The sequence below is a fragment of the Micromys minutus genome (assembly GCF_963924665.1).
Source record: "Micromys minutus genome assembly, chromosome: 12".
NCBI lineage: Eukaryota > Metazoa > Chordata > Mammalia > Rodentia > Muridae > Micromys > Micromys minutus.
The window spans coordinates 16,772,301-16,797,581 of NC_137981.1; the positions used below are offsets into that span (position 1 = coordinate 16,772,301).

At 39.1% G+C, this 25,281-nt stretch overlaps 1 protein-coding gene and 1 pseudogene across 2 annotated transcripts in view; one reads left to right on the forward strand and one right to left on the reverse strand.

The window, feature by feature from the left end:
• The window catches only part of LOC308428432 (large ribosomal subunit protein mL39-like), a 231,237-nt pseudogene extending 219,610 nt beyond the window's left edge, over window positions 1-11,627 (reverse strand). The window contains exons 1-3 of the transcript in view: window positions 11,563-11,627; window positions 10,854-11,418; window positions 8,361-8,623 (exon numbers count right to left, since the gene is read on the reverse strand). The product of the transcript in view is annotated as a large ribosomal subunit protein mL39-like (transcript). The remainder of the gene's footprint in view (window positions 1-8,360; window positions 8,624-10,853; window positions 11,419-11,562) is intronic.
• An 8,649-nt stretch (window positions 11,628-20,276) lies between these two features.
• Window positions 20,277-21,251, forward strand: LOC308428218 (olfactory receptor 11H4-like; the record flags this gene model as incomplete). Its single annotated transcript, XM_080926628.1, has 1 exon — window positions 20,277-21,251. The coding sequence occupies one exon, from the start codon at window positions 20,277-20,279 to the stop codon at window positions 21,249-21,251; it is 975 nt and encodes a 324-aa protein (XP_080782754.1).
• Between the last annotated feature and the right edge of the window lie 4,030 nt (window positions 21,252-25,281).

The window sequence follows — 25,281 nt, forward strand, 5'->3', positions numbered from 1 at the left end:
CTTGATTACTCATTGATGTGAGAGGGCCCAGCTCACCGGGGACAGCACCACTCCTGGACTTGTGGTCCAGGGTTATAGAAGAAAGCAGAGTGAGCAAGTTAGGATCCTTGTCTTCTGCTTCAGTTCCTGCCTCCAGGTCCCTGCCCTGAGTTTCTACCCCAACTTCCTTCAGTGATAAAGTTGACCTGGGAGTAAACGGAAATAAACCCTTCTGCGTATTGCTTTTGGTTATGAGGATGTTTGTCACAGCAATAAAAAACTAAGACCATGGCTAATCAGGAAGTAATCATTTTCATCTTAATTGTCATACATGTATTAATTTGGAACAGGAGGTAATAGCTTCCCAAAATATGGGCTACTTCTGGGTCCCCAACCCTCATTGCCTTTTCTTTCTGCTCAGGGAGTTGATTCTGATGCAACTGTGTGAGTCACTGTCCCTCAGTGCTGTGGGACCTGGTGCACTTTTAATTGGGAGTTACTATAATCACATTTCTCTCGTTACCCTCTCAGAATTCTCTAATTAGTTCTCAGGGGTCTCCCACTCCTGTACCAAGCAAGCACAGTTGCTGCAGGGAGCTCCGGACGGGGCGCCTGGGGAACCTCAGCTGATTCTGATATAACTCTGCTTCTTTAAGTTTCTTTTCTAATTTGTTAAGACAACTTTGTCTTTGGTTTGAGAGAAGAGGATTCCTTTGGGTGTTGTTTCAGAGGCAGTTTGGATGCTGCCAAGTGCGTCTAGGCATTGCCAACTACTGTATTCTGAATAAATAGTTTTGTTCCTGTTGCAGAGAGGGGAGAAAGTGTCTGCTTGAAGTGCTCAGAGTGAGCCTGTTGGGTGGTGGGAGAAAGGAAACAGGTGGAAAGGGAAACCACTGAACCTTGGCATTGTGGTCCATGGACTGCTCCTGCTAGCACAGACCTTGTGAGGAACTTGTCTTGGAGTGAATTTGAGTTTTGCAGCTTTGGCCAATAATTGGGTTATAGTAAAACATTTTAGAAATAAACTTCATGTTTTGGAGCAGGTTTAGAGTCGCAGCCACATTGAATCACAGTGTAGTGCTCTGTGTATCTACTTCCCTGCTGAATTCCCAGCCTCTCCTACTGGCATCTCATACCAGGGTCTAATAGCACTGACATCTCTCCATTACCTCAAGTCTGCAGTTCAACCCCTCATGAATATTTTGTGGGTTTTGTAAATGTATACTGAAAGGGTTTGTGATTGTGTCATCAGGTGACAGTTTTGCTGTCTAAAATCTTTTGTGTTCTGCTTACTTAGCTTTCTTCCTAATCCATGATCATTTCATATTCTCAAAGAATATAAAGCTGCAGTTACAGAGTATATGATACTTGCAGGTTGACTTCTTGACTTATATTTAAGAAAAACCCCACAAATTTCTATTAATGATTTTAAAGCTACAGTAGAAGACACGCATCTCTTTGTGGCATATCTAGCCACATCTATGACCTCTTTTTGAATAGCTGATGATTACTAAGTGAAATTAATTACCTGGGTATTAAGCTCACCTTTGAGAAAGCAGTGATAGAAGTTTGATTTTCAGTATCTTAAAAAAAACAAAGAACAACCTGCCCCATAAAACACATATTTGTTCGTTTCATGTGTATTGGTGTTTTGCCTGGTGCCCACCTCAGATCTCCTGGAAATGGAGTTTACCATCAACCTGTGAGCTGCTCTGTGGGTGCTGGGATTTGATTCAGGATCTCTGCAAGCATAGGCAGAGTACTCTTCACTGCTGAGCTGTCTTTCCACCCAATCTTTAGTTAAAAAAAAAAAAAAAAAAAGAATCTTGGGGACCAAGTTGGCCTCAGATCTGTTATGTAGCGGAGGGTGACCTTGAACTTTCAATCCCTCTTCTCTGGATTCCTGAGTGTTGGACATGGGTACATAACACCACATTCAGTTTTAATGGCCATAGTGTCTGCTCCCAGGGCTCTATGTGGTAGGCAAGCACTCCATCACCCCCAGTTTCTTTCAGTGCTGTTGATTACTGTTCTTTAGTGCGATTATAGTTGAGGTCCAGAATGAAAAGCACTTACTTGGAGGTTGGATGGCAGTGGGCTTGCTGGACATCAGGGTAGTTGTTAGAGTGCACATACTTACAAGCTTTGCTCTTGTAAGACAAGAAAGATGTAGAAATCTCAGTCAACACATAGTCTCATCAGTGTTCACTGGGAACTACATTCAACATTGGGTCACTGTCCCTTTTAGAGTCAAATAACCCTTTCACAGGGGTTATTTAAGACCATCAGAAAACATAGAGGTTCACATTACAATTTATAATAGCAGCAAAATCACATTTGTAAAGCAGCAACAAAAATGATTTTATCATTGGGGGTCACCAGAACATTAGGAACTGTATTTTGGAGTCCCAACATTAGGAAGGTTGAAAAGTATTGTTCTAGATAAATCAAACATATGTATATATTTTCATTACCTATATAATAATTGTGATTTGTGAATTGTTATCAGTCCCTCAAGAGACTTTAGTCTCTTTTAAATGGGAAATATACCTTTCAAAGGTGTGTTCCTAATTGTAGCATGATACCACCTTGCGGTACATAATGGTGAGTAACTAAACATAATTTGTGAATATTTTATGGGCTTTGTAAATGTGTCCTGAAAAGTGTTTATGATTGCAGTGTCCTGTGGCATAAGTTCGCCATCACCATAGTCACTATAACTATTAATGACTATTCTTTGCTGTCTACTTTGCTGACTTTAAATTTAGAAGATCAGGTTTTTAAAAAAAAATTTTTTTTTTACATATTTTATGTTTGTGTTGCTAGAAACTGACCAGAGAAGGTAAATAAAAACTACTTCATGGCCATGTGTATCTTTGCTCAGATCAAAATGACTGCAGGTGCGGTCCTACCAGAATTCCATCAAATAGCTTTAGATTTAGGGTGTTAGAATTTCACAGCTTGTTCCCACCAGATGGAGAGTGCATGGTTCTTCAGGGAATGTGGAGTCCCAGGGAGCATGGTAGCCTACTAAGATTCTAGTTCTGCCTAGTTTCACTTGTCTTTGTATAACTGTTTTTTTTTTTTTTTACAGTGGCAGGGTAGCTGCCATACCAGATGGTAGGAAAAACGTGTTCTACTTTTTTGTTTTCTCGACTGACCCATAGGTGACATGTTGGCAAGCAAAAAAGAGTCCTAGTTCCTCAGAGACTCAGTTCTCTCTCTCTCTCTCTCTCTCTCTCTCTCTCTCTCTCTCTCTCTCTCTCTCTCTCTCTGTCTCTCTCTGTGTGTGTGCACATGCATTTGTATGTGTATGTGTTTGTGTACACATGTATGAATGTGATGTGTGTATCTATCTATCTATCTATCTATCTATCTATCTATCTATCTATCATCTTTCTTAGTAGTATGAGAATTTTAAGATCAGTTAAATGCCTATCCATCTTAATATTTCTGAGGGAATAGAATTTGGGTAGTTCAGATTTTTGTTATTGTCAGAGATAATGTTACATTTGGTCTTGTGAAGAAATTTTAACTACATTGATATTTAGTTAAATTTCGTCATGTAAAATATTTCAAACACGATTAGGATTTTCTTCAAGCTTACACTGGAGCTGGAATTATTTCTGGTGTTGTGAGCCCTACAACATATGTACAGGGAACTGAACTTAGGGCCTCTTTAAGAGCAGTATAAAATAGTAATAAAAAATAGTGTAGAACTGACACCAAAACCAGAACATCCAACCAGTAGTATATGTAACTACACTATTTGATAGTTGCCTGACAAAGAAGCTGTGGTGGTTTGAATGACAATGGGCCCCATAGGATCATAAGGTGTGGCACTTTAGGACATGTGGCCTTATCATAATACTTGAAGGTGCTATGCTAACTGCCATTGGAGAGAAGCATTCAATAGCCCTATCCAGCTGTCCCATCTATGAATAACAAGACTGAGCAGCATGGTATGGTATCACTAAGGGTGGGGTAATAGCATTTGTATCTATGTAGTAACCAGCAGCTCATTGGCCTCAAGCCCACTCAACACGTCAGAAATCACATGTCGTTCTGAAAATCTAGTGAACGACCCATGGATAGTGAGCTCATAGATTTCAGAGACTAGCTAGCTAATAGTGATAGTTCCTAAACTAATATAATTCCTAAATACATTCTAAATATGTATCCTTCTAAGTACAGATAACCATACCTCTCATCCCTTAACAAAGGGTTCTCTTTGCAGCAGGCAGAGACCATTATAGAATGTCACATTTATCACAATACAGAGAATCACTAACTCTGGGGTGTACAGCCATAACTGATGCATCTACAATACGACCCCTACACCCAAGGCTGATCATCTACAATACAACCCCTACATCCAAGGCTGATACATCTACAATATGACCCCTACACCCAAGGTTGATACATCTACAATATGACCCCTACACCCAAGGCTGATACATCTATAATACGACCCCTACATCCAAGGCTGATGCATCTACAATATGACCCCTACACCCAAGGCTGATACATCTACAATACGACCCCTACACCCAAGGCTGGAGATATATTGCAAAAGAAGAGGCAAAAAGATATTTGGAGCCAGAGGACCAGGAAGTCTGCTGCAATCTTGTGTTTTCTAGATATGATAGAGAAGCTATACCCATGAAATCTGAAGAATATGACTACTTAACAAGATCAGCATAATTATAAGACTAGTTGATAGGCCAATGTGGACGGAGAAACTATTGCTAAACCCCACCCATAGATGAAGAACTTGAGGCAATTAAAGACTACTAAGATGGGGAGAATATCTTCTTGAAAAATGAGCACCCTAAATGGTTATTTAACTGACCTGTCCTAAAAATATGAGAAATCTTTTGAGTTTTGGTCAAGTGACTTCAAGAACACAGGGTATTAATGTTTCTCTTAGTTGTCTCACTAAGACTCAGAAGGTTATGTTTATATATTTATCTACATAGTTATATGTACAAAACAATAATTAGAGAATAAGAGGTCATGAATTTGGAAGGGAATGGGTAGGGAGACATGAGAGAGGTTGAAGGAAAGAGGGGGAAAACAAAAGAATAAAATTGTTTATAATTATAAACAATATATTTTAATTAAATTGGAAAATAAAATAATATTTTCATACAACAGCAACAACAACTCCTAAACAAATGACAAATGCTCGTGAACATGCAAGGAGAGGAATATTCTTATTCAATGCTGTTAGTAGTATAAACTAGTATACCATTACAGAAATCAGTAAGGAAGTTTATTGCAAAATTAAAAATAGCCCCACTGTATGTATTTAGGCAAGGGCTGCATATCCCATCATAGGGATGTCTACACATGTGCATTATTCACAATAGCAAAAAGGAAAAGAAAAAATAAAGTAGCCAGTGTTGCAGATGCACATTAAAGAGAAATGGATTATAAAAATGCTGTGCGCAATAGAATTTTATTTGGCTGCATATAAAATAGCCTTGTGGCAAGTTTTTGGTATTCAAAGATCATTATGCTTAATCTATCTATACTCACTAAGAAATCTATTTCCATGTTACATTCTGTCCTACATGTACTTTATGCTTTTGGTAATTAGTGGGATTTCAATGCATGCTATCAAACCTCTAAAAGAATTAATTACTGACAAAAATATTCATATAGTGTTATGCCAAATACATTTAAAAATCTGTATATGTCTCTCTCTCTCTCTCTCTCTCTCTCTCTCTCTCTCTCTCTCTCTCTCTCTCTTTTCAAAATAAAGTTGTAAGAGAGAAAAAAATTGGAAGAAAATGGATGGGTTTGGAAAGTATTGTTTTAAACTGGATAGTCTGGAGTCAGAAAAACAAAAACCATGTTCCCTCTCTTTTGCTTCCTAACTTTTAATGTTTGTATGTGTATATTTGAGTGTGTGAGTGGATATAGGTTATGAAACTAGAGAGCATGAGAGGAAGGAAAGAGGAATTGAGGAAGGAGAAGTGTGTGTGTGTGTGTGGCTGGCAAAGAGGAATGAAAGAAGAAACAAGGCTAATAGAAGCAGGAGGGAGCAGGAGGTGAACGTGGGGTGGAGAGCAGAGGGGCAGTGTCATGGCAGGAATGGCCACATCTTGGGGAATAAAAGAATTTACCAGACCAAAATTAATATAAATGTCTTAATAAAGAATAGACAGTATGAACAAACTTAACAAACTTAGAGGGTTAAGTCTCAGAGAAGGAGGAAGGGACTTAACCTTCTGGGAAGGAATAGTGTCCTTTTATAGTAGATGAGCAAAGTTATCTGGCCTGTCCGGGCCATTTGAGTGAGTGAAGTTATTTTTTAATAGGGTTAAAAAGACAGATCAAGCTAGGTGTGATGTTGTACACCTTCAGTTTAATCCCAGTACTCAGGAGAGAGAAAAACAGGTGGATCTCTCGAACGGGTGAGTTGAAGGTCAGCATAGTCTACATAGTTTATTCCAAGACAACCAGAGTCACATGATAAGGCCCTATATCAAAAGGAGGAGGAGAAGGAAGAAGAAGAGGAGGAAGTAACTCTTCAACCATTCTTAGGTAGTTTTGTAATGATATTTGTCATCCCTATTGCTGGCCATATTGATTGAAGCACCAGGGCTACTAGGCATTAATTTCTAAGTTTTTGCATAAGGTATCACGAGTCACTGGGCCAGGCTCCAAATCATTAGAAAACGGAAAGTGTGCTCTTATTTTATTTTTACCTTTTCCCTTTTATTGATCTCTTCAGGGATGAGAATAACAAAAATGTTTGAAAAATATTGTAAGAGAAACTAACCAGAAAATAATTATTACCAATATTTAGCACATCAGAACTTATTTTTCTGTTATACATTTATTTATATTGATTAGGTTATGGGCTCATGAGTAAAGAGCTCCAGCAGCTCAGGCTCTTTTCCATTAGTGCTCACAGTATTCATTTCTGGGTGCAGTGGTCTGGTGCTTTCACTGAACATGGTACCCTTCTCTTCAGCTTCCATTTTTTTTCCTGATCATTTTCATTCACCAGTTTTCATTAAGCCCTTTTGTGTGTTAATATGTGGAGTTTGCTCAATTAATTCTCATGTGAAGAATTTTCTCCTTAACTTGCTTGTTCACAACTATATCAACAACATGTTAGTGATGTTGTAGAGCCTAGTTTTTTCAGGGTAACATTAGTGCAGTATTTTTCACTGAAAAGTGGTAGTCCCTTGATGTCTAAATATGTCACCCTTCTAATAGATTTGCACATTTAAACAACATCACAGCTTTCTTTTTTCTCCAACATAATAGTTTTATTGATTATTTTAGAATTTCACATTGTGCACCTCAATAACACATGCTTCTTATTACTCCCAAACCCATTGACCTTGTGATGTTTCAGCCTAGAAGAAAAAAGGGGAAAGAGGAGGAGAAAAAGAGGAGGAAGGGGAAGAGGAGGAAGAGGTGGGAAGAGGAAGAAGAAAAGAAGTAGAAGAAAAAGATGATGATGAAAGAGAGAAGGAGGAGGAGGAGGAGGGAAAGGAGGAGGAAGAGGAGGAGGAGCAGGAAGAGGAGGAGGAGGAGGAGGAGGAGGAGGAGGAGAAGGAGAAGAAGAAGAAGAAGAAGAAGAAGAAGAAGAAGAAGAAGAAGAAGAAGAAGAAGAAGAAGAAGAAGAAGAAGAAGAAGAAGAAAAAGAAAAAGAAGAAGACAGAAGATGACTAAAGAAAACCAAGTTTAATTTGTGTTACTCATATACTCATTGGCGCATAGCCAAACTCCCACTGGCCAGCCTATTAAAGAAAAGTGAGTCCTTCTCCATCTGCATCCCCACCAGAAGCCATCAGTTGGGGAGAGCTACACTTCAGCATTCTTATCACAGTGTTTAACAGTTCTTTTCAATGGCTTTCTGTCTAGACTATTACTTTCTTTAGGGGACAGGGTTGGTAGGGGTAGGGGTTGTCACAGAAGACTTCTATATCCCAATTTTCCAACTGTGAGTCTGTAGCCATATGTAGCTCCCTTGCTCTTTACAGAGAGCAGAAGTATAGATCATGGACTTGCACATAGTTTCTGGTGACTGCACAAACACCAACATGGACTCTAACTTCAGCATGAGCCATGGACCTCAGCATGGTCTTCAGTGGGAGTACAGATCACAGACATCAATGTGTCTCTGCTGCAGCCTGAGACACAGATACCATCATAACCCTTGATGGCAGCACAGACCAAGCACATCCACATGGCTTGTAGTGGTACCATAATCTACGGACAGTAACATGGTCCTGGTGAAAACTCTACATTTTTGTTTGTATTAAAAGCTTTTATTTTAACTTACTACACATATAAATTTTAGGACACTACTGGGTAGATGTGGTGCTCTCTGTTTGTGTGATTCCTTCTCAGGTTATCATTTTCCGTGATCTTTCCAATAGTTTGTCCCATATTGTGAACTGTGCTCTCAAGTGAGTGGGTAAAGATGGTCCCTGAAATCTGTGTATGAGGCTCGGCTGGCTGGTGTGAAGATTGTGGGCTGCTGACACTTCATACTGGAAGCAAATACTTGTTCTCAGAATAAGAGGGCCATCACTCACATCAATGAAGTCACCAATCTCCCAGGATTCTGAGATGCCTTCTCTATGAAGTCCACTTTGCACTTGTTATGTTGAAATATTTATTTATTTTTAAAAGGGAAATATAAGTCAATCTTTATATCTTTTAAAAAATATTTTATTGGCTATTCTCTGTATTTACATTCAAATGTTATACCCCCATTTCACCTCCCCCTCCAATTGTTTCCAGGAAGGTGTACCCTCTCCCAATCACCCTTTCCACCTCAGTACCATGACATTCCCCTACACTGGGAAAACGTACCTTCACTGGACCAAAGGCCTCTTCTCACATTAATGGCAGACAATCCTCTGGTACATATGCAACAGAGCCATGGGACTCTCTATGTGTGCTCAATGACTGTTATTTTAGTCCATGGGAGTTCTGGAGGATTTGTTTGGTTGATAATATTGTTTGTCCCATGAGGTTGCAAACCCTTTCAGATCCTTCAGTCCTTTCTCTAGCTCCTTCATTGGGGTCTCTGTGCTCAGTCCGATGGTTAGCTGCAAGCATCGTCAGTTGTATCTGTATGACTCTGGCCGAGCCTCTCAGGATACATCTAATTCTGGTTCCTGCCAGTAAACACTTCTTGGCATCAGCAATAGTGCTTGGGTTTGGTGGCTGCATATGGGGTCCCCAGGAGAGGCAGTCTCTGAATGATCTTTTCTCCAATCCCTGCTCCTCTATTTGACCTTGTATATCCTCCTGTGACTGTTTTGTTCTCCCTTCTAAGAAGGACTGAGGCATCCACATTCTGGCCTTCCTTCTCGTTGAGATTCATAAGATCTATGAATTGTTTCTTGAGTATTCAGAGCTTTTTGTGGCTAGTATCTGCTTATCAGTGAGTGCATACCATGTGTATTCTTTTGTGACTGGGTTACCTCACTCAGGATGAGAATTTCTAGTTCTAGCCATTTGCCAAGGTATTTCATAAAATTATTGTTTCTAATAGCTGAGTAGTATTCCATTGTGTAAATGTATTGTATTTTCTGTATCCATTCCTCTGTTGAGGGACATCTGGGTTCTTTCCAGCTTCTGGATGTTATGAATAAGGCTGCTATGAACATGGTGGAGCATGTGTCCTTGTTCTATGTTGGAGCAACTTTTTGGTATATGCCCAGGAGTGGAATACCTGAGTCTTCAGGTAGTACTATGTCCAACTTTTGAGGAACTTCCAGACAGATTTCCTGAGTGGTTGTACCAGCTTACAATTCCACCAACAATGGAGGAGTGTTCCTCTTTCTCCACATCCTCACCAGCATCTGTTATCACCTGAGTTTTTGATCTTTGCCATTCTGACTGGTGTGAGGAGGAGCAAATGAAAGATCTGTATGACAAGAACTTCAAATCTCTGGAGAAGGAAATTGAAGGTCTCAGAAGATGGAAAGATCTCCCATGCTCATGGATTGGAAAACCCAACATTGTAAAAATGGTCATCTTGCCAAAAGAAACCTACAGATTGAATGCAATCCCCATCAAAATTCCAACTCAGTTCTTCATAGAGTTAGAAAGAACAATTTCAAATTCATTTGGAATAACAAAAATCCTAAGATAGCGAAAACTATTCTCAACAATAAAAGAACTTCTAGAGGAATCACTATTACTAACCTCAAGCTATATTAGAGATCAATTGTGATAAAAAACGGGTGATATTGGTACAGAGATAGGCAGGTAGATCAATGGAACACAATTGAAGACCCAGTAATGAACCCACACACCTATGGTCACTTGATCTTTGACAAAGGAGCTAAAAACATTCAATAGAAAAAGGACAGCCTCTTCAACAAATGTTGCTGGTTCAACTGGCAATCAGCATGCAGAAGAATGCAAATTAATTCATTCTTATCTCCTGGTACAAAGCTCAGGTGCAAGTGGATAAAAGACCTCCACATAAAACAAGGTACACTGAAATTAATAGAAGAGAAAGTGGGCAAGAGCTTAGAATACATAGGTACAGAGGAAAATTTACTGAACAGAATACTAATGGCTTTTGCTCTAAGATCAAGACCTCATGAAATTGCAAAGTTTTTGTAAGGCTAAGGACACTGTCAAGAAGATAAAACATCAGCCAACAGATTGGGAAAGAATCTTTACCAATCCTACATCTGATAGAGGGCTGGTATCCATTATACACAACGAACTCAAGAATTTAGACTCCAGAAAAATCAAATAATCCTATTTAAAAATGTGGTACAGTGCTAAACAAAGAATTCTCAACTGAGGAATACTGAGTAGTTGAGAAGCACCTAAAGAAATGTTCAACATCCCTACTCACCAGGGAAATGTCAAAATATTTCTAATGCCACCTTTGCATCAACTTCCAGAGTTTGAAAGGGAAGGTCCTTATATAGTAAAGCAACTTTTGTGAAAGAACTTAGGTTTTCTTTTGTTGACATCCACTCATCCAGTCTCTTATCCAAAGTGACATCATAGCAGAAGGTCCCAGCAATCGCAGGAAGTCTGGGCACTCCGACAAAGCTGACCACATAGTCGTCTTTGGATGCCCTTTCTACTACACAGCCCAACACCTCCGCACAGGAACGCCAATGCGCCTTATTCACTTCTCTCGGGTCAGGGTCTTTGAAAGTAAGAAGTTTACTCTCCCAACACTTGGTGAAAGGTTTATACATGGACTTCGTTCAGTACCACTCACTCAAATGCATGGCACAACTGTTGAAACATTTTTATTCATCACGAAGACAGTGCCAGGATCAGCTTTCCCAACATGCTTTTAACTTCAATCTTCTCTCTTCGGGGAGTTAACACTAACTGCCTACTTTTTCTTAAACAGATCTTTCCGCATTTCTGTCAGTTCTGTGGGTGACAGCTTGGCATCTGGCGATGTCACTATAAATCTCCCTAGAGGAGACCGGGACATGTATGCAGATGACTAGGGCTCCTTCCTAAAAGCCCCACAAGAGCCTCCCATGCGTGCATCCCATCTCTTCCCTCTGATTCATGCATCCAAGGTAGTCTTCCCAGACTGGGAAATCAAAACCTCACTCCAGTGGGCCCTGCCACCCGGGGCCAGGTCGCCGAAGCATCTGCCTTCCTACAGCGGTAGCCATGGCTCCAACTCTACATTTTCTTATAGTTAAGAATAGGAAATAGTTAACTATAAGAAAATGTCTGCCGCATTTCTCTCCTTTTCCTTCAGTATTTGTCGTTTTGGGAAATTCTTGGATGAAGGTGATTCTGGCCCAAGAGCCAGGAGAAGTTGGTCATACCTAACTGAAACGTAGTACTCTCTCCTTGATCTTGCCTACCTCTTTCCTTGTCGTGTTATCATGAAGCCATTGGCTGCTCTCTGCTTCTATGCCACACCTTTTTAGACCCCACATGTGAATGGAACTAAGCAATGCTTGCCTTTTGTGCCTGGGCTGATTTCCTCTAAGATAATGGTTTTGATCCCATTCTTGTTATTGAAATTGGAGCATTTAATTTTTTTCTTTTTGCTATGTGTTCAAGCTGCCTCTCTTCAAGAGCTTCACAGAGCTCTTCTTGTGTTTTGACTGCAGGGAGTAAAGGCATGTACCACCATGTCTGACTTAGACTTATGTTTGTGAGACCAAGAGAACACAGTTTGGTGTTTCTCTGTGCTGACGGATTTTATTTTACTAGAAGGGAAAACTTTGCTTACCAACTACTACTTGTTTCACTGCTTCTCAGAGGGTAATACTTTATTGTCATTTTTAAGATGTATTTATTATATTTATATAAGCACACTGTAGCTGTCTTCAGACTCACCAGAAGAGGACATCAGATCTCATTACAGATGGCTGTGAACCACCACTTAGTTGCTGGGAATTGAAATCAGGACCTCTGGAAGAACAGTCAGTGCTCTTAACCACTGAGCCATCTCTCCAGTCTGAGGGTGATACTTTAACAGGGTACAATTGGAAGTCTAGAATTGTGGGCCATTTTCCGTGGCTCCTTCTTTTCCTTGACTCTAGACTGCCTGCTAGAATTAATATATAAACAAGCAAGTATACTAAATTCCATGTAAACACGAAGAGTTGGAAGAAGAATGTTCTTCAGGGGAAATGAGGAAGCCCCTGGACCACCTGGGTGGGAAGGATGGTAGTTGTAGTAATCCCTGAGAGGAAGCACAGACTGAAGAGAAGGTCACATGTTACACATCTCAGCAAAAGGCCTAGGGAATAAGTCTCTGGAGTCTTCAGAAGTGAAGTGAGATGAACACACAGATGTATCAATTCCCTTTTGTGTGGTTCCTCACAGAGCTGTTAAGGAGATTGATGATGCTGAGGTAAGGTGAGGCTCTTCTGTGCTCATTGCTTTCTCCAGTACAGTTCCACTGTATTCCATTCCTTACATCTAGGACAGCTGTCCTGCATGTAAGAGAAGTATGAGTGGTCCAGATTATAACCAGCTCAGGGGCATAATAGGGTTCCTTTTACTTAATAAATCTAATTATTTGGGTTTTCTCAGAAAAGAATGAAAGGAGATGGGGAAAACAGCTTAGTGTAACAGTTCCAGTTGTGGAACAAGCACACACCCTTAATTCTAACATGCTGGGTGTAAGAGCAGGCAGCTTACTGTGAATGCAAGGCCAGTATGCATAGCAAGTTCTGAGCCAGAAGGGGCTGTGTAGTGAGACCTGTCTCAAAGCAAGCAAGCAAGCAAGCAAGCAAGCAAGCAAGCAAGCAAGCAAGCAAGCATCTAACCAGACAAAGCCCTCAAATGTTCAACAGGACAAAGATTCATTGGGTGAAAAGAATTTGCACTCTTCCTGAGCCACAGTTGTAAAATGAACAGTGAGGATAGACAGTTACAGTAAAAAATGTTGTTATTGTGATTATTAGAGCATCATTCAGACACAATTTTACTTCCTAGGAGTTGTCCAGTGGAATATTGCTTTTTTTGGCTACCTGGAAATACAATATTCTGAGCGAGCATCCTGGAAAGAAGCATTGTTAATCAAGCTATCACATGTGCACTGGTAGGTTCAGTAGTTGGTTTACTTCCTTGTCCTGAAACAGTGTATAAAGAAGCGGATCCCCTAGGATTACAGATGAGCAAGTGCTTTCCAAATCCAGATGCACGAGAAACAGCAGGAAGTGGTGCAACTGCCCTCTGCTAACCTATACTCTAAAGTGACTTCAGGTAACAAGCCACTGAGTTGTCATTTATACCCAGAGAGAGAGAGAGAGAGAGAGAGAGAGAGAGAGAGAGAGAGAGAGAGAGAGAGAGAGAGAGAGAGAATCAGTTTCCACTATTAGGGGACATTGGATATTTAAACTGCTCCAGATCAGGCCTGACGTTCAGGAATAGTTGACCCACATGTGATGAGCTCTGCAGTAATTTAGTTTGCTTTCCTTTGGTTACAGTTTGGAGTTTTCTTTTTGAGTGTGGTTTTACCTCATGTTCTTAATTTTGGGAGGTTTGTTTTTTTCCAGAAAGAACTTAAAGTTTGTTGGATATGGAGTGATGAATAATCTGTAAGGGTTTGGGGGAGAGAAAGAATATGATCAAAATATATTTAACTTTAAACTTTGCTTTAAATAAAAGATATCATAGGAAAGTGACTTTAGAATTCGTAGAATATGGGATTATGGAAATTTGCTGAGCCAATCTATTCTATTCATATGAAAACTTATTACTCTTTTTCAGTAAAGAATTCCCTCTTTGACATTCTATTACCTATCTCCATTTTCCCCAAAGACTTCCAGAAAAAATGTTGCTATTGATAAATCTCTTACAGGGCCCAGCAGTAGGAAGAATACATTGCATTGTGCATGTGGGGCATGGTCTGTTTCTCAGAACCAGAACCAGGAAGCTCAGATCTCATGACGCTCATTCCTTTTTATATAAGCCCTTCATCTGTCATCTATAGTCGAGAAAGGGACTGATTTATGTTTCTACAGACAAATATTTAGAATTCACTTACTGAGTTGCTTCAAGGAAGGAGGTAAGATATGTCTTCTGCAGTCACAATTGATTAGAAAGGTGGGCATGAAAGCCTAGGTGCTAAACATTTTCAAGTTTCCTAGAAAAATCTTGAACAAGAGCTAGAGAGAGTGCTCAGTGGTTAAGAACAGTGGTGGTTCTTCTGCTGGTCCTGGTTTGAGTTCCAACATCCATTTCCAGTTCACAACCATCTGTTTTATAGATCCAATGCCCCATTCTGGTTTCAGGCACTCAGGTGAGGCACAGAAATGCATAAAGGCAAAATTCTCATACACATAAAATTTACTAATACTAATCCTAGTAATAGACAAGCACAAACAAGAGACTTGAGGTAGTGTAGATCAAATCTTTGTTCTCGGAGATCACAAATGATTAATCTTTCCTTTGAATCTGTGTTGTTTGTGACCTTGGAAACGTCCATTTCTTACACTTATGGTGACCTCCAATACCCCAAATAAGAGATCTAAAATTGACAAATATCTCAATATATATAAACTATTATTTTTTTAATTCTGTTTTAAAGGACATATTTAAATTACTTTAAAAATTATATGTATGTGGCAAGAGGAGAGTCAGGTATATGAGTGTAGGTGCCTGTGGATGCCAGAGGCAACAAATACCTTTGGAACTAAACCTCTAGGTACTCGTGAGATGCTCAACTTGGATTCTAAGAACTAAATTCAGGTCCCCTACAAGAGCAGTAAGTGTTCCTAACCATTTTTTGCTTTTCAAGGCCCCTCAAGACTTTTCATTACATCATTAAACATTAACCTATTGTAAAATTATTTTGCTTAAATACATATAGTTGCATGTTTTATTTATTCTATTAATAAATACATTTTTTGCCATTGATGCATAATTTACTGTTCAAATATTTGAAAATAGCCTTTCACTTTTCCCAACAAAATTAACCACACCAGATGAAATGGGAGAAAATCTCCCTCCACTTCATTTTAGATCCCTTTATAAATTTACCTTCATTTTTCTTAGCCTTAAAGTTCACTAAGATGTGGCTGAAAAACATTTAATTCTCCTTCAACTGTTCTAAGTTTGATCTACCATTGATCACTGTAGCCTCCTTGGGACCTGCACAAACCAACATAGAGACATAAATATATATATAATTAATAATAAAAATAAACCTTGAAAAAATTATCTCATTTTTTTTTCATTTCATCTAGGTGGGACTGTGGGTATTATATGTAATATATAAAACCATACAAAATGTTAATTTTTGGTAATAGACAGCTGGCATGCATAGGAAAGCTTTAGGAGAGAGGGCAGTGGCAGGTTCAGAAATCCGAACAGTAATGTTTATAGCAGGAACACTGCGTTGGGATGGACGACTCTGTTTTTGAGTAGTACTTTTGCTTTCCCAGTGGGTTTCTTTGTATAGGCTCCTGGCACACAGTTTGTTCTTTGTGAAGGAAGGCAGTGGAGGTTGGCCAGAGCTGCCGCACATGTCATTTCCAGTTATATGTTTATGCTATGTAAGTAAGTGATGTGTAGATCAGGACAGTGGTGGCTGAACCAAGTTCAGTCCTTGTCAAAGGCTCCAGCCACTGGGCACCAGGCTTCAGCGATGTGGTACCACGTTTGCTCCTGTATTCCACAGAGAAGTCTGAGGTTTCTGAACTGTCCTTGTGAAAATGCCATAATGGAGACTGGCTTGCTCTTCTGGGTGCTAAGGAGAGGTTAGAGTAGCAGCTGCAACCATCAAAACTTTCTTCTGATCCCAGAAAAGCAGAGTTGGAAGAAGCTGGGTTATGAAATGGCATCTTTGGAAGGTCAGTGGTTTGTGAGGAAGCAACACAGGTAGCCTAGAGAATGGAGGGATAGAATGAACTGTGTTCTGAGCTAAAAGATGTTTTCACAAGTGGTATATTTAGGTTTGTAATAATGATAGGGCACCCAGTTTTATAGTCTTGTGAATTGAAATAGAAGAGATGGCTCAGTAGGCAAGAGTACTTTATGATGTTTTAGGGAACCTGGGTTCATTTTCCAACCCCACATAGTGGTTCACAACCATCTGTAACTCTAGTTACAGGGGACCCTCTCTTGTCTGACCTTTTGCACACATGCACAGTGGACATACACACATGCAGGCAAAAACACTCACATATAAAAGAAAATAAATAAATTCTAAGAAAAAAAGAAAGTTAAAGAGAGAAAGAAGAAAAGAACAATTCCAATCAAAGACAAAACTTCATCCCAGGTAGACCATCCTGAAGCAGTTCTTTCCAGCTATTTAGGAATAGAGGCAATTGCATGCAGCTCAAACTGTATCATACTATTGTTCTAAGAGGCCCAGGACATAACCCTATTTAATGTTTAAGGAACGATGGGCCAATCTAGAGCAATCTGACAAAGCCTGGACTAGACTGGCAGAGACTATGGCTCTTTGTAGAGGAGTAAGAATGCCCCCTGGAAGGGCTCTAACAGTTTTTTGGGGACCTTCTGAGACCATTTTATACAGGATAGTTAAAGGACCAGAGGCAGAAAAAGTTATGTAGGAACAAGACATAGGGACACATAACCTTTGTGTGGAGAACAGAGTTTCTGTGATGAGTTGTTTTTCTTTAGAGGTTAGGCTTCTATGGGTAAGAGAACCTAGAGACCCAAGCACATTTCCTCTATTTTTAAAAACTATCAACTTGAAGTGGGTCAAAGACTCTAATTTAAAACTTACTGGGTATACAAATTACTCTTAAGGTCAGGCTCCATGCCCAACATTTGTGACAATAAATAAAAACCTTTCAGAATCTATTGACTTAAGCAGGCAACTATCTTCCACCCATCCAAATGCTAAGAATGTCATCAGACATCATCATGGATGTGTGAAAATGCCCTCCCCCATCATACTGTACCTGCTCCTCTGATGCACCTACCAATGCTTGGAACCTTGTCTTGATTTATAGTTTTCTCTGTTCTGTGAGACAATAAAATGTTTTGTGAGACTGAATTTAGGGTAACCTGTATCTATGACCCCAGGCCATGGTCAATCAAATTGGCTGCAGAATAGACTGTCTCATATTCTATTAGATTTAAAACGTCCAAAGTCTGAAACTGCTAGGGAAAGCATAGGGAAGACTCTGTGAGGTGTTAGGGTGGGTAAGAGCTTTCCGATCAGAACTTTAGTGACACAGGAACCAGCCCCACATACCAACAAAGACTACATGGGGTTCAGAGGTTTCTGCACTGCAAAAGGAACTATCATCAGAGCAAGTAGTGCATAGAATGGAGGCTATTCTTCAGATATCCAGACAGATGGCTAATATCCAGAATTTCAAAGAACTGCAGAAATTAAATGATATAAAACTACTAATGAACACATGTAAGTATGAAACGGGCAGTTTCCAAAAACAAACAAACAAACAAATAAACACAAAAGTTCAGTAACTATTTACTATATAAAATTCGTTCAGTATCTCTAGCCATCAGATAAATGCAAATTAGAAATACATTGACAGAGTACTAACTGCACCTTAGTTAGAAGGCTATTGTCAAGATATTTGGCCACAGGTTTTGGAGAAAATGTGGGGAAAGAGGAATGCTTTTCATTGCTGGTGGGGGTGCAAATCAATACAGTGTATTATGGAACTTAATCTGGATTCTCCTCAAAATATTAAAAATACAACCACCATGTTACCTGGGTATTCTACTCCTGGGCAAATGCCTAGAGAGGTCCATAGCCTACAACAAAAATGTTTGCACATTTATTTTGTTGGTGCTCTATTCATTTTATTAAGGAAACAGAAGCAACTTTAATGCCCTCAACAGATATATAGATAATGGAAGGGTAGTAATATGCAGAGTGTAATATTATCCAGCTATAAAGAATTATCAAATCTCAAAATTTGCAGATAAAAGGATAGACTTAGAAAGTATAATATTAAGTAAAATGTACCTTATTAAATAAAAAGTAAAATATCACATAAGAAAACCCAATCTCAGAAAGAAAAATAGCCTCATGTTCTCTATCATATGTGGATCCTAGCCTAATGTAAACACACACACACACACACACACACACACACACACACACACACACACCATCCTGTAGACAACTGTAAGTATGGGTATAATACAACATTTAAAAGGAGAACAAAATAGAACAATTGTAGATAATACAGAAAGATACATCAATTGAAAAGGAGAATATAAATCTAATTATGTTTTTAGGTTCTATTTGTCATAGTTTCTATTTGTCATAGTTTTTTTGTGGTGGATATGTGTGTAAAAATATAATTGATAGTGAAAGTTTGAAACCTTAAGTGAACCACCATGGCTTCAAAATGGCCATTTTAACTGTATGAACCTCATTGAGACGTACAAAGATTGGAACAGAATAAGAATGTCTTTGAGTGGCTATCTTAATTTATCCTTGTGGATTTTAAAAATTACAATAAAGAGATTTAATTTTTATAAAATTGTTCCTTTGAGGATGATAGCCTTTATCTTATTTGTGCTCAAGAGTTAACTAAAGCCATGTTGTGAGTGACAGGCAGCATGGGGAGGACTGTACAGAAGGAGGCCATGCTTCTATTGGAGCAGAGTGCCTGGGGAGAGGGACAGCTGTGAGATGTGTAGATCCTACGGTAGGGCCTGCCACACACTCCATTTCTTACTATTGTAGGAGGCAACAAGGACAGATTGTCTGCAGTTTGAGAATCCAGTTCCCAGATTCCTTATCTGTTGCTGAAATCCACAGTTTTACCACAGACAGAAGATGCTCCAGGCACCCAGACACATTCCACCTAATTCAGGCCTAATTCATGAGAGTAGATGCCTTTGGAGTCTCTGCAGTATGTTTTTCTCCATGAGGAACATGCTCAGAGACTGGAGACATCTTTATAGAACCTATTTGAATCTGGGTCCTGGTGTAATACCTTTAGTCATCCACCAAGCCTGGATCTGTTAGTCCTTGAGAATCACTTCCAACTGGAGATAAATTGGAAAGAGAATGATGTGCAGGAGGTCCATAATTGGTCAGAGGTAGCCATAAGATCATTCTAAGTCCAGCTGCTTCACAAGTTGCTTTTAAATGACACCTGTGTCCAAGAAGCATTTGAGTAATGCTATCACAATTTAAGAGGATAGAGGAGAAAAAGCTGGTTGGCATCTATTTTTGGTGTAGTTTGAGGAATTCTAAAGGAGTAGCCCAAACTGTTATCACATTTCTTGAATTCAGAACTGCGTCTCACTAAGAAATATGAAGCTTATAAACTCTAGAGGAAGATCACTCAATCAGTAAATTTATCAGAGAGTGAAGGATGAGAAATACATTCAGGTGAGAGGGGTTGTAAGGCCAAATAGCTGCTCAAGCACCAGGGTGAAGGGGTGTTTATGTCATCGAAGAGGAATGGTGGAGTAACAAAGTAAAGGCACAATATGGCTCGCTTCTTCCTGGCTCCAGACTTGGTAATGGAATGTTGGTACAGTTTGAAAGACTATAGACTCCATAAGTGCTTTGACATAGAGGTTAATGTTGGGGAATCATAACACAGGGCTATTTGGGGACAGTTTGTGCCTAGACGATCAGAGTTCTTCACCATAGCCATCTCTAATTACCTAGATTCCTTTTGATTCCTGTCTCAGGAGGACCAAGAAGGAGAAAAGAGGTTCCATCATTTATAAAGAAACACATTCAATCTAAAATAAGATAGAACTGGTTCCATCTGCTTTCAGAATACTCTTGCCTTTTCTTGCAGAACTTAAGTTTGACACTCATAAAGACCTTCAGATATGTTGAAAGCAAAAAAAAAAAAAAAAAAATTGAGGTTAAAGTCATGTCCTTTCTCCCCTTCAGATTGTTAGATCCTATGAACAGATCAGCAACACATATAACTGAATTTATTCTCTTGGGATTCCCTGGTTCCTGGAAGACGCAAAATTTTCTCTTTGTGCTGTTTTTGGTGTTTTATGTCCTGACCTTGTTGGGAAATGGAGCCATCATCTGTGCAGTAAGATGTGACTCTCGTCTACATACCCCCATGTACTTCCTTCTCGGAAATTTTGCCTTCCTTGAAATTTGGTATGTTTCCTCCACTGTTCCTAACATACTTGCCAACATTCTGTCTAAGACCAAGACCATCTCATTTTCAGGGTGCTTCCTGCAGTTCTATTTCTTCTTTTCTCTGGGCACAACTGAATGTCTCTTTCTAGCAGTAATGGCTTATGATAGATACCTGGCCATTTGCCGCCCATTACATTACCCTGCCATCATGACCAGGAGGCTTTGTTGCATTCTGGTATCTTCATGTTGGCTCATCGGATTTCTTGGATACCCAATTCCTATCTTCTCCATCTCCCAACTTCCCTTCTGTGGTCCTAATATCATTGATCACTTCCTTTGTGACATGGACCCATTGATGGCTTTATCCTGTGCCCCAGCTCCTATTACTGAATTTATTTTTTATGCCCAAAGTTCCTTGGTCCTGTTTTTTACTATTGCATATATTCTTCGGTCCTATATTTTATTGCTCAGGGCTGTTTTTCAGGTTCCTTCTGCAGCTGGCCGGAGAAAGGCCTTCTCTACCTGTGGTTCCCATTTAGTTGTGGTGTCACTTTTCTATGGGACAGTAATGGTAATGTATGTGAGTCCTACATATGGTATTTCAACTTTGATGCAGAAGATCCTTACAGTTGTATACTCTGTAATGACCCCTCTCTTTAATCCTCTGATTTATAGCCTTCGTAACAAGGACATGAAACTTGCTCTGAGAAATGTTCTGCTAAAAATGAGAATTGTCAAAAATATATGAGTCAAAGCTGTGACATACTTACATATTCTAATAAAGAACCAACTGGAGATATATCAATTCTTTCAGTTGTCTTTACTCTTTGTTCTATTTTTATTTTTGAGACAGAGTCTCATGTGTCCCTGGCTATCCTCAAACTCACTCTCTAGTCTAGGATGACCTTGTGTGTATCTGATTCCTCTGCCTCCATATCCCAAGGACTGTGATTACAGTTGTGTACTACCATGCCAGGCTTTGAACTTGTTTACCACACCCAGTGATATTTTTCAAAGTCTAAATAAAATGTGATTTCTATGTGAGATGATATTCTACTCAAGTACTCATTTTTTTCATTATATACTTCCTCTAACATTGTAAGAAGACAATGAAGTCAAGTTTGTTTATTAATGTGTTTATATTAGTATTTGCAAGATAAGAACAAAAATTAACAGTTCCATTCATATACAGTCATTACATTTACTGGAGATAAACAAATTCATTTCAATTTCTAGAACTAGAAAAAGAGAGTTGATTTAGAATCTAGACAAAAAAGCAGAAAGAAGTAAAGATTTTGTACAAGAATATGGAATTATCTTCAGAGAACCTCTACTAGAACCATTTCCTTGTCTGGTGAGAGGCTCAGTAAGCAATGTGGCTTGTCACAAACCTGATTACCTGACTTTAATCTATAGGGCCCATGCAGTGGATAGGAGAAATCTTCTACATCATTAACTAGAAGATATAATTTAAATATCCATTTCCAAAATAAAAGGCGTGCCTCTTAACACTTTCTTAAAAAGAAAATTTTAGAACTTCAATGTGTCTGACCTTAACAAAGAAGCAAATAGCATATATGTTTGTGTTAGCATGCTTTCATAACATACAGAATGGCCATAGAGAAAGTTAGCAGGCTCTGGGAGGCAGGTGAGGATCTATACTATTATCTAGATTTTCATCTATTTTTATGATTATTTTCATTTCCTTTTTAATTGAAAATTTATGTAACACATTTTGATCATGGTTTCACCTCCCTATATCCTCTCAGATCATCATTACCTTCCCATTGGCTCAACTCCATGCCTTCTTTTTCAGTTTCCTCCTTAGAAAACAAAAAGGAAAAAGAGACTAAAAATATTAAAAGAAAAGCATGACACACACACACACACACACACACACAAACCTTAAAAGCACAACATATGAAACTGTAAAATACAAGCAAAAGATCAGCAAAATAAAAGTGCCCAAATACGTCAATATGAAACACAATATAAACATATAAAACCCAAACCACCCAAAAAACCAAACCTAAAACTGAAACTAAAACAAAAAACTCACCCACCAAACCAAAAAAAAAAAAAAAAAAAAAAAAAAAAAAACTGTAAAAACACCACAGTATTGTGTGTGTGTGTGTGTGTGTGTGTGTGTGTGTGTGTGTGTGTGTGTGTCTGTTGGCCACCTACTACTAAGCATGGGGCCTACCTTATGTTTACATACTCAGTGATACTTCAATGTAGAAAATTAATTTTTTTGCAAGCAGTTTTCAACTAGGGATAGCTTAATTTTAAGGGATAGAAGCCTCTCTCCATTTCCCCCTCTCAGCACTGGGACCACATCTGGCTTGAATCTACGCAGGCCTTGCACACGTTACCACAGTTGCTGTGAATCCACATGTATATTAGTTGTGTCTGATGTCTCTGGCTTTTACAATCCTTTTTGCCTCCTCTTCAGTGTAGTTCCTCGAGTTCCAAGGGGAGGCATTCGATGGGGACACCCCAGGATCATATGTTTGAATACTTGTTTCTGTAGTTGGCGAAACGTTTTGGGAAGGATTAGGAGGTGCTGCCTTTTTGCAGAAGGTATGGCTCTGGGTGAGTGTGGCTTTTAGGTTTCTTTTCTTATTTTGGGGATATTCTCTGCATTTTTATATCAGATGTTATCCTCTTTCTCCCAGTCCCAACTCCCCTCCCCTCCCATTACCTCCTGAAAGTGCTCCCTCTCCCAACCACCCTCTCCCCCTTAACGCCTTGTGGCTTTTAGGTTTCTACAGACTCATGCCATTTTTAGTATGCTTCCTGCTTCCTGCTTGTAGTTTGTGAGGTGAATTCTTAGGTATTCCTGTCACTGTTCCTTAGCGCTGTCATCATAGATTCTAACCCTGTGAAACCATAAGTCAAATTAAACACTCACTTTTATATGTTGCCATGGTCATGACATTTTCTTACAGCAATAGAAAAGTAAGCAATAAAACAAGCCTAATTAATATAGAAAAAGATGAAATAATTCCTTTTTTTCTGTCTGATTATAATAAAATAAGTCTACAGATCAACAGGAAAAGAAACTCTGGGACATATACAATAAAGTTTAAACACACTGTTGAACAATAAGTGAATCCTTGAAGAAATAGAAAAGGAAATTATAACATAAAATAGAATAAAAATGGAAACACATCCTGGTCTTTATTCTCCATGGAGAAGTTAGGGGTTATTCTACCAGGTCTAACTTCATTTATTACTTGTGGGATCTAATGAAATGAGAACTAAGAGGAAACTTTATAGGTCTATATGCTACATCAATAAATCAGGGCTGGTGTGAAATCAGCTTAGCTACCATTGAACCTGTTCAGTTTTTTTCTAATGGTCTGCATTCTGTTGTGTTAGCCACTGATATCGAGAAAAATTTTCTACCAGCGACTCCCAGTAGCCACTGTTCTGGGTCTCAGGTAGTTGTTTTTCACTCTTTTTCTATCCTCAACTGAGATTTCTTCTGTCTGACCCTCAACACAGTAGCAGCCTTCCTGTGTATGCCCCCTACCCCGTGCTACCTTTATTCCTTGGGGATTCTGCCTTTTGGTGCAGACCCAACTTAGCTCTTTTCTTTGGACCCTCTCAACTTTCCCTTTTAGGTTATTGTTGTTCTTTTGTGCCAGCTGATAATAACTAGAAATACTTTCTACCAGGGATCCCTGTGGCAACACTTGGCTCAGACTCAGGTAGGAAGTTTTCACTATCCTCTTTTTCTGTATCTCTCTTGTTTCAGACTCATCCCTGTAGCAACATGCTTGAAGGTGTTTCTCCTCATCTCAGACTCCATTCACTGGTGATTGCACCTTTTTGTATAGATCCAGGGGACTACTAGTCATTTCATCCTTGTCTTTCCAGAATACTCTTTGTCCTACTGCAGCAGACTAGGAGCCCCTCCTGTTACTGCACCATCACCCCTGGGGACCAACCTATTGGTTTGAACTTGATACCTCAGACTTTCCTCTCAATCTCTCTCAGTCTCTTCTCTTAGCTCATTTCTTTTCCCTTCTGCCAATGACTGACTTGCAGAAGCACTCTCTACCAGGGATTCCACAGCTATCACAGTTGCTTAAGATCTTGAGAGATCAACAGCAAAAGAATGAAACACCCACCCAACAAGACAAGATCAGATATGAACACCTAGAAAAACCTCAGTCATCCTAACTCTAGATGTGTAGACAGAAACACACACACACACACACACACACACGCACACACACACACACACACACACACACACACACACACACACACACATCCCGCCACCACCACCACACATAAAAAGCTAGGAAATTAGACCTCTATGAGGACTTAGGAATTCTAATATTATATAGCAGGTTCTTAGAAATCCAATATAATAAGAATCAGACAAGAGAATTAAAATTGTAATTATCTATATGTTCAAGGACCTTAAAGAGGATATAAATAGATTCCTTAATGAAATCTATAAAAATACATACAGTGGAATAAAATATTAAAAACACTTCAAGACACAAAATAGAAATAGAATTACTAAAGAAAACTCAAACTAAAATAAAACTGGAAATGAAAAACTTAGGAAGTCAAGCAAAAATTTCAGAGGTAATCCTCAGCAATGAAGGTCAAGTGATTGAAGGGAGAATCTAGTCATTGAACACAAGGTTGAGAGAATGGTCACATCAATAAAAAAAAAGATAAATCTAGAAAAATGTAAGCATAAAACATCTGGTAAAATGAGTTATTATGGAGAGACCATGGCTCCAGCTACATATGCA